Genomic DNA, 12,303 nt, shown 5'->3' with positions numbered 1-12,303 from the left:
TTTTTTTTCAGTTATCCTCCAAAAAGAATCAATTTTTTTTTGTTTTGTTTTGTTTTTTTTTTTTTTGGTGCTGGGGATTGAATCCAGGGCCTTGTGCATGGGAGGCAAGCACTCTACCAACTGAGCTATATCCCCAGCCCAAAATGGAACCAATTTAAAAAGTAAATTCCAGTTGAATAGCACACTAAATACTGAATATGAAACAATCATCTCACAGTAAAAATAAGTTACCTTAAAAGAATACTTGAAGATACAAATTATGAATATTTTTTCTTATAAAGATCACTTAACCCCAATTGTGCAAAATGTATATACTTATTTGTAATATTATTAGTACTATACACACAGGTGGATGCTTACTTCTTTGTACTTTTAAAGTCAGTTCCCTTATCAAGTTAACTATTTTTTTTTTAACTGAAAAAGCTCTCTTCACACTCTGCAAATTTACTACAGAAAACTAAAGCAAACAAGAAGCCAAATACTTTATGCAGTTGTAAAATCTTAAACATATATAAGTAATAAATTAACCACTTTAATTTTCCATTAGGTAAAACTCTTTCCTTCTCCAAATTTCATTCTTGCTGTCTCACACACACACACACAGAGTACTGTCTATTTGCTAATTTGTAGAAAGCCAAAAGGCTATAGTAACAGAACAGAAATTAAAATAATAGGAAGAAAACATGAGATACTAACCTTCTGCACAAGGAACAACTATCAGAGCTCTGTCAATAAAAACCGTGTTAGTTAGATGCTGGGCCACACCAACACTTGATGGGTCACGAAACTTAACATAACATACTTTGGAGGAAAAAGCAAGAGGAGCGTTGCTGCAAGATAAAAACAAAAACAATTGGACTAATAAACATTTGCTTGGTTTTGTCATTTTCATTTAAAATCTTTCTTACATCTTTACATACTCTTAACCAACCAAGTCTTAGGAAATTGTTGCTAAGAATAATTAAAACATGAAAATGGCAAAACTCAGTCACTTCATTGGGGTATCTCCCACCAGACAGAGGCAATCTAGGCAGGCCTATAGCCTTATACATATATATAACATGAAACTTAATCAGTCCTAAATCTCAGTGAAATGTGAAATTAATTGATGTAATCCAAAAATGTTCAATGTGTCATCCTAAATAGGCAAAAATCCCTTTATGAAAGCTCCACTTCTTAAGAATTCAAATTTTGTAACCATCCCAAACCTTAAATGTGATTCCCAAGCATTTACATCACTAAAAGCAGGGTTGGGGGTATACATAGCTCACTGGTAGAGAACTTGCCAAGTGCAAGTCCCTGGGTTCATCCTCAACACAAAAAGCAAAAGTCATTAAAATTTAATGGTGGTCTTAAAAACAACCAGGTAATATGGAATTAATTAAGTTTTTTTGCATATACCAGTTAGTTTCAGGATAAACAGCAATGTGATTTTCCAGACCCTCCCAAAAAAATTATAAACAAAATTTTACACATTTTGCTGTTTTAGTAAACAATGTAGACTCTAATTCACTGATTCAATTCCATCTAGGGCAGACCTATAGTAAAAAGGAACCAAACACAGCACAAATAAAAGGAACTTTTCCATAATATGAATCTATCTTGTTAGATTCCAAAATTTACTACTCTCATGGACATTTTGTCAATATATCCATAATTATTTTTCATTAAAGTCTGTAACTATAGCAGGAAAAAAATATACCTAATCTATAATATAAATGTCCACTCATTTGAAACATTAAGATATTTACACTAAAAAAAAGAGATCATATGAAAAACATCATGTATAACTGGGATAATAATAGTAATTTACTGTGGGTTACAAAACATTTCTAGGAAGTTAGCCACATCTCCAAACTAAAAGTGGCAACGTCAAGATTTAAAGTCTAATCATGTAAACCCAAATCTCATGAAACCTTAATCATTCAACCAATCAAGAATTTTAAAACCTTTCCAAGGGGCTAAAGGTCTTATAGCTCAGGGGTAGAGTAAGAACATGCCCAGCATGCTCATGTACAAGGCCTTGGGTTCAATCCCCAGCATACCTCTCCCCACAAAAACACCATTTTGAGTTACTATTTAGTCATTCCACAAACATTAGTCATTTTTAAATTCAAAAATCTTTCTCTGTAATCCCTCACATACAGCAACAAATCCATCTTTAAACAATGTAGAATAACCACATTAATGGTTAAGTTTTCATATATGCTATTAAGTCAAACACATAAATGTATTTGCATTTAGAACTTGAAACTATATTCATTGCTCACATAATTGCTAAGGCTAATGAAGTTGATTTAAAAAAAGAAAAAAACTACCTCTTTCCTATTCAACTCAGTTTACTTCCTCTGCCTAAAAATCATCAAATCCAGGATTCATACCAACCCTCATCAAAAAAATCCCCTTACCCACCATCTGAGTCAAAGCATTTCATATATTGCTTTAGAGGTAACTATGTCCACAATCACACTTACCCACCATTACCAAATCCCCAATTTAAGCCTCTCCTGAGTTCTAGACACCCAGATCCACGGGCTGATAGTACATTTTGATTCGCCCCTAACTCATTAAATCCAAATCCCATTCTCCTTCCATACCAACCCTGCCCTTTGTCCTTTATTTCATATCTCAGTTAAAAATGTCATCACATTTCTTCCCAAGTCTGTAATTCAGGAGGTCACAGTAATTCATGCTGTTTACCAAATATTTCCAAAGTTCCCTCTGAGTACATGGTAAATTCCATTTCTCTATTCCTTGAACATAGGTGTGGCCCTGTAACTTGCTTTGGGCCAATTAAATATGAGCAGAACTAATTTGTCTATTCTGTAAAAGTTTTAAGAACCACTAGTTGGCTCTTTTTCTCTGAACAGTGACTAGTTATGTTCAAAAGATGAATGGATGGTAGATTCATCAGATTCATCCAAGAATGCCCCCAATGAGTACAATTCCAACCCCATCAATTTAGTCTAAGAAATAATCTGAGATTTGACTTGTTTCTAAAACCCTGCCTATCCTGACAAACCACCCTTGATCTTTTCAGCATCTCATCCTATAGGTCAATAAATCCTGCTGAGTCTACCTCCCAACTATGGTCACATGAATTCTTTCATCATTCTCATTATCAATGCCTTAATTCAGGCCTTCGGCACTTGCCACCTAGATTACTATAATGGTTCCTAATCAACCACACTGCATCCAACCTCAACCCCTTATAGCTATTTTTCCACAAAAACTGACCCTTCTAAACCCTAAATTGCATCACGACACTCCACAGATTACATTTCCTCAAAGGCACCCTTCTGGTTCTCGCTTCATCAACTAAGTATATCCAAAACTCCAGGCAAAGAAATACCTGTAGTTCTAAGAAAACATCCTAAACACCTGGGTCTCTGCACCTGCTGTTCCATAGGGCAATGATGCCCTGACTTTCCTTTTTAACATAAAAGTTCACTTTTCTTCAAGGCTCCAGTTTCATGTCCTCTGGTAAGTCATCTTAAAATGCCTCCAGCCTGTGCTACCCAAGACGTTCTACATAGCTTCAGCACAGGAATTATCACAATTTCCTTATGTGAAAACCCTCAGAAGAGCCTACTGGCTTCTCTAGTCACAATTAATCAGCCCATCACAAAAGCCCATTCCACTGACTGACCAATAACCTAAAATTTGGGTAGTCAGGCTTGACTAAATGAACTTGAAACACTCAGATCTTTCTGTTAGGCTGAAAAGTGGCTCAGGCAGATGATGAGGGAATACAGAATGGATCTGCAAAGAAACTGAGCAGATATACAGAAACATACCTAACAATAAAGCCTCTTTAAAGAAAGAGGCAGACAGTCACCTTGATTTTGATACCTTTCTGGTTCCCAGGTCCACTTCCCAGGAGGCCTAGCTGTTCTATACTCATTATCAAAATTCTCTTTCTTTTTGATAAACAATGTCTGTTCTTAAGGCAGATTGGGTAACACTGTTTCTGTCCTTTGCAACCAAAAAATAAAATCTACGATTACAATGACCTACTATTACCCTAGCAATTGCAACAGGAATACTCTTTTAGCCCTGAAATCTTCATGAACCTGATAAGCAAGTCAACACTTTAGTTACCTAAACTGAAGATCCTTTTGTGAAAGAAAGAAAACCAAATCATCATCATTAAAAATTAAAAACACACTGCCAAATATCCCTAGTTGAAACCCACCTCATTTTAAACTTTGAATTTTAAAAAAATCCACAGAAATAGGAAATCTGAGACTGATTTGCAAAACAACTACATATGAAGACATGACACCAAGACCTGAGAAACCTGGGAACTGGTTAAAAAAAAGTTTGTCTATTCTGTTCTAAAAGCCATTATTAAGCATGGAAGCCAGGTATGGCTACATTGCAGCTTTACCCATTTTCTTAATCTTTATCTCCAATTACCAATTTAAATAAACTTACATTTTATTTTATAAAAACTTACATTTACTTTATAAAAAAGTAAATATTTAAGATTTTCAAGAAAAATAGTAACATTTTATTTTGAACACAATACTAAAATATGACAGTGGCAGCCTCCACAGAGATGATAAATCTCAGCAAACAAATGTGTATTTATTTACAAATCAGCCTGGTTCCAAACTTTATATTTAGAACTTTCTCTCTAATATATCTAAACCAATAAATTTTCTTTCCTTTTTTCTGTGTTGGGGAATCAAACCCAGGGCCTCATAACATGCTAGGCAAGCACTATCATTGAGCATCATTTCAAGTCCCTAGATTTACTTAAACAGGATTGTCTTTTTTTTTTTTTTTTTTTTTTTTTTGGGTGCTGGGGATCGAACTCAGGGCCTTGTGCTTTATGGCAAGCACTCTACCGACTGAGCTATCTCCCCAGCCCCAGGATTGTCATTTTTTATTTAGACATTTTGACAGTTTTAATTTTTAAAAACAGGTTTCAGATTCCAACTAGTCTAAACATAAGACTCCACAGAAAGTAGCAATACCCAGATTTAGCAGAGCTTGATGTGACTGTTAACTTTGTCTTCTTTCATTCAACATGATGACGACAAATACACATTTTAAAAGCCCAGATGGTATATATCCTACATTTTACATCAACGTACACTGGACATTAGTATACATCCTTTAGAGGAAATACAGAAAATAATAATAAACATGGGCAAAATGGGAGTTTTATGTATGGAAATATTACTTGATGCATCATTTTATCACACGGCTTCTCCACAGGGCTCCAATGATATTTAGACAGCACAATTTCTCCTTATAAAAGGCTTTCTTATGAACTACTAACACTGCTAATAAGCCCACTAATCATCACTGCTGACAAAAACAACCGAATGATGCAGCTAAAATATATCAATATATATCATGATATAATTTCCAAATATAACACAGGGTATATTAGTGTTTAAAAATTACTATAAACAAAGCATGGGGATATGAAAAATGCTATTACAGTTTAAGTGAAAAAAGTTTACAATTGTTAACTATACGAATCCTTTGATAATACATTATAATAAACACATAAAAAGACTGGAAGGAAATATATGCAAATGGAGGGGTTGTGATGGATGGTAGGATCACAGGTGTTATTTCTTTTTTCTGTATTTTCAACAAAGTGGTTATATTGATCATATTAATTTTTTAACCTTATAAGCTTAAATAAGTAGCTGATAGATTTTACCTTTCATTCTTGGAACTTTGAAGACTAGAGAAGTGAAGGAAACCAGCAAGCAAAAATAACACAGATAAAATCTCCAGTGTTAGAAATCAAGACAGGATTACCCTTTGGGGGTTAGTCACTTGAAAGAGAATACAGGGGACCTGTGAGAGTGCTGAACTCCTGACTGGTGTGCTAGTTACCTGGGCATGTTTACTCCGTGAAACCTCATCAAGCTGTACACTCACAATCTGTTCATTTTTCTGTCTGTACATTACACCTCAATAAAAAGTGTGCCAAAAAAAAACAAAATTTCTTACTTGTGTAAAATAGTTTTAATAAGCTATGAAATTAATCTACTGTGCAAAAAATTAAGTTACTCTGGATACTTAACCACCTGACAGCACAAAAAAGAATGACAAGTTACAAATAAGAATAATGTTTATAATAAATGCTTATAAAAATTTCAATATTTAAAATGAAAATGAAATTGAATTACTGGCTTATGCCAAAAGAACTAAATTTTAAAACTGAGTTTTCATTTTAGCAACTAAAATCATCATAATTTTTTGGGGGGGTGGGATAGGTACTGAGGATTGAACTCAGGGGAACCACTGAGCCACATCTCCAGCCCTACTTTGCATTTAGAGACAGGGTCTCACTGAGTTACTTAGCACCTCACAGTTGCTGAGGCTGGTTTGGAATTCTGGATCCTCCTGTCTCAGCCTTTGGAGCCACTGAGATTACAGGTGTGCACCACCAGGCCCGGCTAAAATCATAATTTTTGTGGTGCTGGGGATTGAACTCACAGCTACACACATGTTGCACAAGCATTCTACAGTGAGCTACATCCCTGGTCCCATGAAATTTTAGTAAAAGTCCATTTTCACATTCAACAAAACAAATTTATTTCCAACTTCAAAACAAATGTCTATTCAGCTTCCAAAAACTAATTTTAAAAATACTGTTTTTAGGATAGTTCAAAACAATTCTGTATCTTCAATACAACTACCCCTGCATTTTTGTCCAGTCCAGCCCAAATTTGCAAACACATCTTTAACACAAGGAGTAGATAATAACTTCATTATGAAACCGAAAACCTGTTAATAAGTGTGTCAATATTGCTACAAAATAAGAATGAGGGATCTCATATTGCACTTACAGAAAAATTAAGGAATTCGCCTTAGAAGTATTTTCTTGGGTGGAGGGGGGGACACACATTTATGGTACTGAGAACTGAGCCTGGGGCACTCTACTACTAAACTACATCACCCGTACCTTTTAAATTTTTATTTATTTATTTATTTTGAGACCAATTTTTACTAATTCACCCAGGCTGGCTGGGAACTTGAGATCCTCAATAGGCCTGGCTTATGTGTATTATATTTATGCTACAATTTAACCAACAGTTTATGTCATACTAACTCTATTTTAATGCAACATCTTTAACTTTTAAACTCCAAGTAATAACATTTAATTTTTTTAAAAAAATTCCATCACTAAAGGTCAGATAATAACTGGCAGTGTATTATTACCCAGACCCAGGATTCAATCATATAAATGGTATTGGCAATGAAGATTACTCTGTGATATACTTCCTCTACCTATGAGATACCACAAGGTTAATTCCCAGGGGTTCATGGAGAGACTATTTTAATGACTGACTCCAATTCTTCCAGGATACAGCACTCCTCCAAATACTTCTCAATTATGAAACACTGAGTACTTAAGAGACGGCCGAAAGCATCTGCAAAAGTTAAATAATACATTCAAAGCTATACTGCCATGGCTAATCAATCAAAATATGTATGTGCACTTATGCATTAGTCTGGTCAAAAATATATTACTTGAACAAAGAAACAACCTCTATAAACTCAGATTATGGTCTATTCCACCAGACAGATTGGAACTATAACAGTGTTAAAGTCATGAAGGACTTTTTAAAAGATGATGAAGAGGGGCCTGTTCTAGATTAACTAAGTGTCATAGCTGGTCTCTGATGACACGCTAGATCAAAAAAAGAAGGGGGAAAAAAGTAGTATTAGAATAGGAAAATTTTAATAATCAACTGTAGCAAAAAATTAAACACACTTGAAAGGAACATGGATGTTCAATGTATTATTTCAACTTCTGCACGCACGAAATATTTCAAAACAAAAAAGGAAAACGTATGCATCACTGTGAAATCAGTCAAATCAAATGAAAATTTTTTAAAGGAAAGACGTTCTGGGCAATTACTTCCGCTTCCTTCAAAGGATTTTGATATAACGAACAAAATACTGTGGTTCTTAATGTCCCAAGATCTACCTTTAAAAATAATAATAATAATAAAAGACGTTTATGTACGAAAATCCCATACAAGTTTCAGGTTTTCCGATTAAACAATATTCCATAAAGGGGGGGGGAGGCAAATTTACCACTTCAAATACACTACTTGGGAAGTGGCTGTGGCCTGCGAATGCCAGTCAAGATCTGGACTTTAAAAGTACACCAACAGTAGAGATAATCCTCCTCCGATTTACACTTCAGGTTCGGTCCAGCGTAACCATTCAAGAGGAAATTTTAATCTATAACCAAGACACGGTCTTTAAGAACACGGCCGGGCTAGGTTAGATAAACCAAAATGATGCTGTTTCGAGTTCGCCCTGGGTAACAAAAACAACCAGAATTTCATCTTGTCATCAGCCGCAGGTTTCCTGGTCATCACTAACAGCCTGGCACCAAGATCTTAAGACCTGGGTAGTTGCTCAAGTGCAGGCTCCGCGATTTTCAGAGTGCAAAAACGTTATCAGGCGTTTGCCATGAGGGCTATTCCGGGCCCACCTGCGGCCATCTTAAGTGGGGGTGGGGGAGGGATGGGGCATTGAATTCAAAGACCAGGCAGCGAACACAAGTCCCGGAGGCACGAGAAAGGAAACCACCGTAAGTCCTTTGTAAGGGCTCGGTGCAGAGGCTGAGTCTCAAAACCTGAGTAACAAGGACAGCAGGACCATGGGGCTGCGGGCCCCGTTGCCCTAATCAAATATGGGCACCAAGGTAAGCCCAGGCGATCACGTGACGGCGCCGCGGGCCCGCGCTCTCCCCCACGCCTCGGTTCCAGAGGTCTCTATGGCGCCCGCGCCCCTCCCCCAGCCGAGCTCCTGCACTTACTCCGGGGGGTAGAGCCGCAGCTCCTCGATTTCTCCTAGGAAGGAAAAAAGCGTCCGCATCTGCTCGCTAGTCACCGCCGACGATAGATTCGTCACCTGAATTACCGCCGTGGGGGTAAGGCCGAAGCCTAAACCCAAACCGAAGCCTGCCCCGCTGTTCATCCCGATCCCACTGCCGCTGCCTTCCCGCTCCCCAACGTCTACGACGCGTCAGCGACCAAGCCGGGAAAGCAGAGGACGCGCGGCCGCGAGCGCGCTCCCGCTGGCGAATTCACGACGCCGGGCAGGTCTAGCCGCCCATTTCACAACTCCCCTGCTCCCGGGGCTGCGCGCGCCTGCCGGAAGCGTCGCCGGGGCAACTCGGCGGGTCTCCCGCGGCTGCGCCCTCCGGCCCCTGGGCTCCTTGACGCGCTTACACTACTCTTCTCTCCGTCAGGATTTTGATCGGTGATTTTGGGGGCTTTTGTTTGTTTATTTTTTTCCCTAAAACTCAATCATGTTCTCCTGCTCTTGTCGGCGTGGAGGACCCCGGTCTTTCCGGTCTTTAGGTCGGGCTGGGAAGTCAAGCGGCCTGGCCTGCTGATGCCACCGGGGCACCACGGACAAACTGCAGCGCAGCATTGTTCAGTACAGCGGCTCCCACGTCGCCTATCTTTACGAAAAAAAAAAACAACAACAACAACGAGAGCCATCCTAATTGTGAAAAACCCTGGAGATTATCACAAAACGTGGAGGTTCCGATTGAAGTAAAGAAGGAGGCAGTGAATCAAAGTTTCTGCGATTGTTTATAACGTGATTTTTTCACTCGTTCTGCAGATATTAGTGTTTATTGTTATATACTGGACACTTAGACAAGGACACGTAAGGGACACAGATCGTCCACTTAGAACTTGCAGCCTGATGAAAGACAATATGTGAGTCTAGAGTAGCTCTTCTCAAATTGCCGTCAGCCACACAACCCTGAGGGTCCTGAGAACCTTTCAGTAGGTTCTCAAGGTCAGGGCGAGTTTCATACCACTAGGTTTTGTTAACTTTTTTCATTTTACTGACTTTTGCGCTGATGATCTAAAAGCAGTGGTAGACACCTTAGCAGGAACCAAGACAATGTCACCAAACTACTAGTAGTTAATATTTTGTATTTCTCACCTCCATCCAGGCACACCACACAAAATTCAAGATTTTTAAAGATTTTCTCTTAATGAATATTCTTCACAAAGGAGTAAAAAATAACTAATCTTATCAAATCTGCATCCTAGAATATAGATCTTTCAAATAAGTGTGAAGAACTGGAAAGTACTGCTATATGTTAGGAATAGTTGTCTCTAGTAAAAGCACTTATTTGAATTTTCATATAAAAAATACAAGTTTTTCTAAACATGTATTTGTCTCCTTGAGCTTAAAAGCTTGCCAGTACTTTTCTGCTGAAATCACCAATGATGTCAAGAAATGTATTTCTTAAATTATGTATACATAATGAAACATGACAACATTTGAACATTCTGTACAACTTAATAAACAACTAATTTCCAAATAACCAATGTGTGCTATTACCAAAAACAAAGATTGTTGCTTATGCAAGATAAGACTGACAGATTTCAGTGTAGTGGAGTATATAAAAGTTTGATTTATATATATGGTTTCAAACTAATCCACATTGCAACTGTATTTTAACAATCTACCACATGCCAAGTTTGGTGTAGTATCAAAGAATAGATTTATCCAAAAAGGCTATGAACATAGTTTTTTTTTTTTCTTCTTTTTTAACACTTTATCTGTGTGAGGTCAGATTCATTTCTTTCAAACAAAACATACTGCAACAGATTGAATGCACAGATATAAGAATAAAGCTGTCTTCTAGCAAGTCAAATATTAAAGAGGTTTGAAAAATAAAGCAATGCCACTCTTCTCACAAACTTTTCTTGGAAAATGTCATTTTGTCTTAAAGATGCATCATTTAGCCAGCTCGGTGGTGCACACCTGTAATCCTAGTGACTCAGGAGTCTGAGACAGGAGGTTCACAAGTTCTGGGTCAGCCTTATCAACTTAAGGAGACCCTGCTCAAAATTTTAAAAAGGACCAGGGATGTAGCTAAATGGTAAAGTGCCCCTGGGTTCAATTCCCAGTGCCCCGCCCCCATGAAATCATATATATTAGTGCAAAGAGTTTATAAATGCTACTTGTTAATGAGTTTTTTAAATATCAAATTTTTTAGTCAATTTCTAATGCAGTAAATATGAATAACTGCCCCATACATCAAAGTTGTTTAGGGTTCCTAATAAATTTTTTAGAGTGCAAAGGGTCTGAAGACCAGAATGGGATAAACATACGGGGAATTGGGAACACATAGGGAGGGCCCTTAAACTTAAGTCTTTTTTAAAATATTTTTTTTAATTTCATTTTTGGTTGTAGGTGGACACAATATCTTTATTTTATACTTTTGTGGTGCTGAGGATTGAGCCCAGGGACTCATGCTAGGTGAGCACTCTACCAGTGAGCCATGTGAGCCATAACCCCAACCCCTAAACTTAGTCTTAATGGAAGAATTCCCAGAGCTATTGCTTGAACTGAATCTTTTTTTTTTTTTTTTTTTGGGGGGGGGGTACTGAGGATTGATTGAACCCAGGGACCCTGAACCACTGAGCCACATCACAAGCCCTTTTTTTATATTTTATTTAGAGACAGGATCTTGCTGAGTTGCTAAGTAAGTGCCTTGGTAATCTGCTGAGGCCGACTTTGAACTCACAATCCTCCTGCCTCAGCCTCTCCAGTTGCAGGGATTACAGGCATGCGCCACCATGCCTGATTTGAAATAAATCTTGAAGGAGAATTATATAGAAAAGGATGAAGGGAGGAGCAGTAAAGTGCGTTCCAGACTGAATATACAAAGGCAGGAAAGTATGTGAGAACCCAAGCAAGGTCTAGAATATTCAAAGCTTATTGTTACTAAACCAAAAGCTGAAAATGACTAGAGACAAATGCAAAAGAATAAACCTTAGTGAAGGATGTGGTGGTGCTATTGAAGACCTTGGAGCAAGAGAGTGGCTACAATCAGATTCACATCTTAAAATAATCACTGTCACCGAAATGTGGAATTACAGTGGAAAGGGTGGAGACTAGAAGCAAAGGGTCTGGATTACAGTCTTGCAATAACCTGGATCAGCTATAATGAGGTCCTGAGCAAAAGTAAGTAGTGGTAGTACTGGAGAGAAAAAAAAAGTTCCAAATATGGGGATCATTAAACCCACTTGAAGATAAAAGGATAAAAGCTATTCACTCAGAAAAATATATGGATATACACTAAGTTTTAGCTACAATTACTAATGCTTTTTGGTCCTCCAAAAGCCGTACCTTGGATCTCGTGGTTTGACAACAACTAGAACAGCAATTTTCAGACTTCAATGTGCATCAAGAAATCACCTACGTGGCAGGACATGGTGGTTCACACCTCCCAGCAACTTGGGAGGCTGAGGCAGGTGGCTTGCAAGTTTGAAGCCA

General features: G+C 37.8%; 1 protein-coding gene across 2 annotated transcripts in view; it reads right to left on the bottom strand.

Annotated features, from left to right (window-relative positions):
• The window catches only part of Srek1 (splicing regulatory glutamic acid and lysine rich protein 1), a 36,089-nt gene extending 26,971 nt beyond the window's left edge, over positions 1-9,118 (bottom strand). The window contains exons 1-2 of one of the 2 annotated variants that reach the window (XM_047555167.1): positions 8,810-9,118; positions 697-830 (exon numbers count right to left, since the gene is read on the bottom strand). In XM_047555167.1, coding sequence (XP_047411123.1) covers positions 697-830; positions 8,810-8,970 — 295 coding nt within the window. In that variant the 5' untranslated portion in view covers positions 8,971-9,118. The remainder of the gene's footprint in view (positions 1-696; positions 831-8,809) is intronic. The other variant, XM_047555166.1, reaches the window with a different exon arrangement.
• Between the last annotated feature and the right edge of the window lie 3,185 nt (positions 9,119-12,303).

The sequence above is a fragment of the Sciurus carolinensis genome, chromosome 6, assembly GCF_902686445.1.
Source record: "Sciurus carolinensis chromosome 6, mSciCar1.2, whole genome shotgun sequence".
Classification (NCBI taxonomy): domain Eukaryota; kingdom Metazoa; phylum Chordata; class Mammalia; order Rodentia; family Sciuridae; genus Sciurus; species Sciurus carolinensis.
This window is presented reverse-complemented; position numbering and strand designations above follow the sequence as displayed.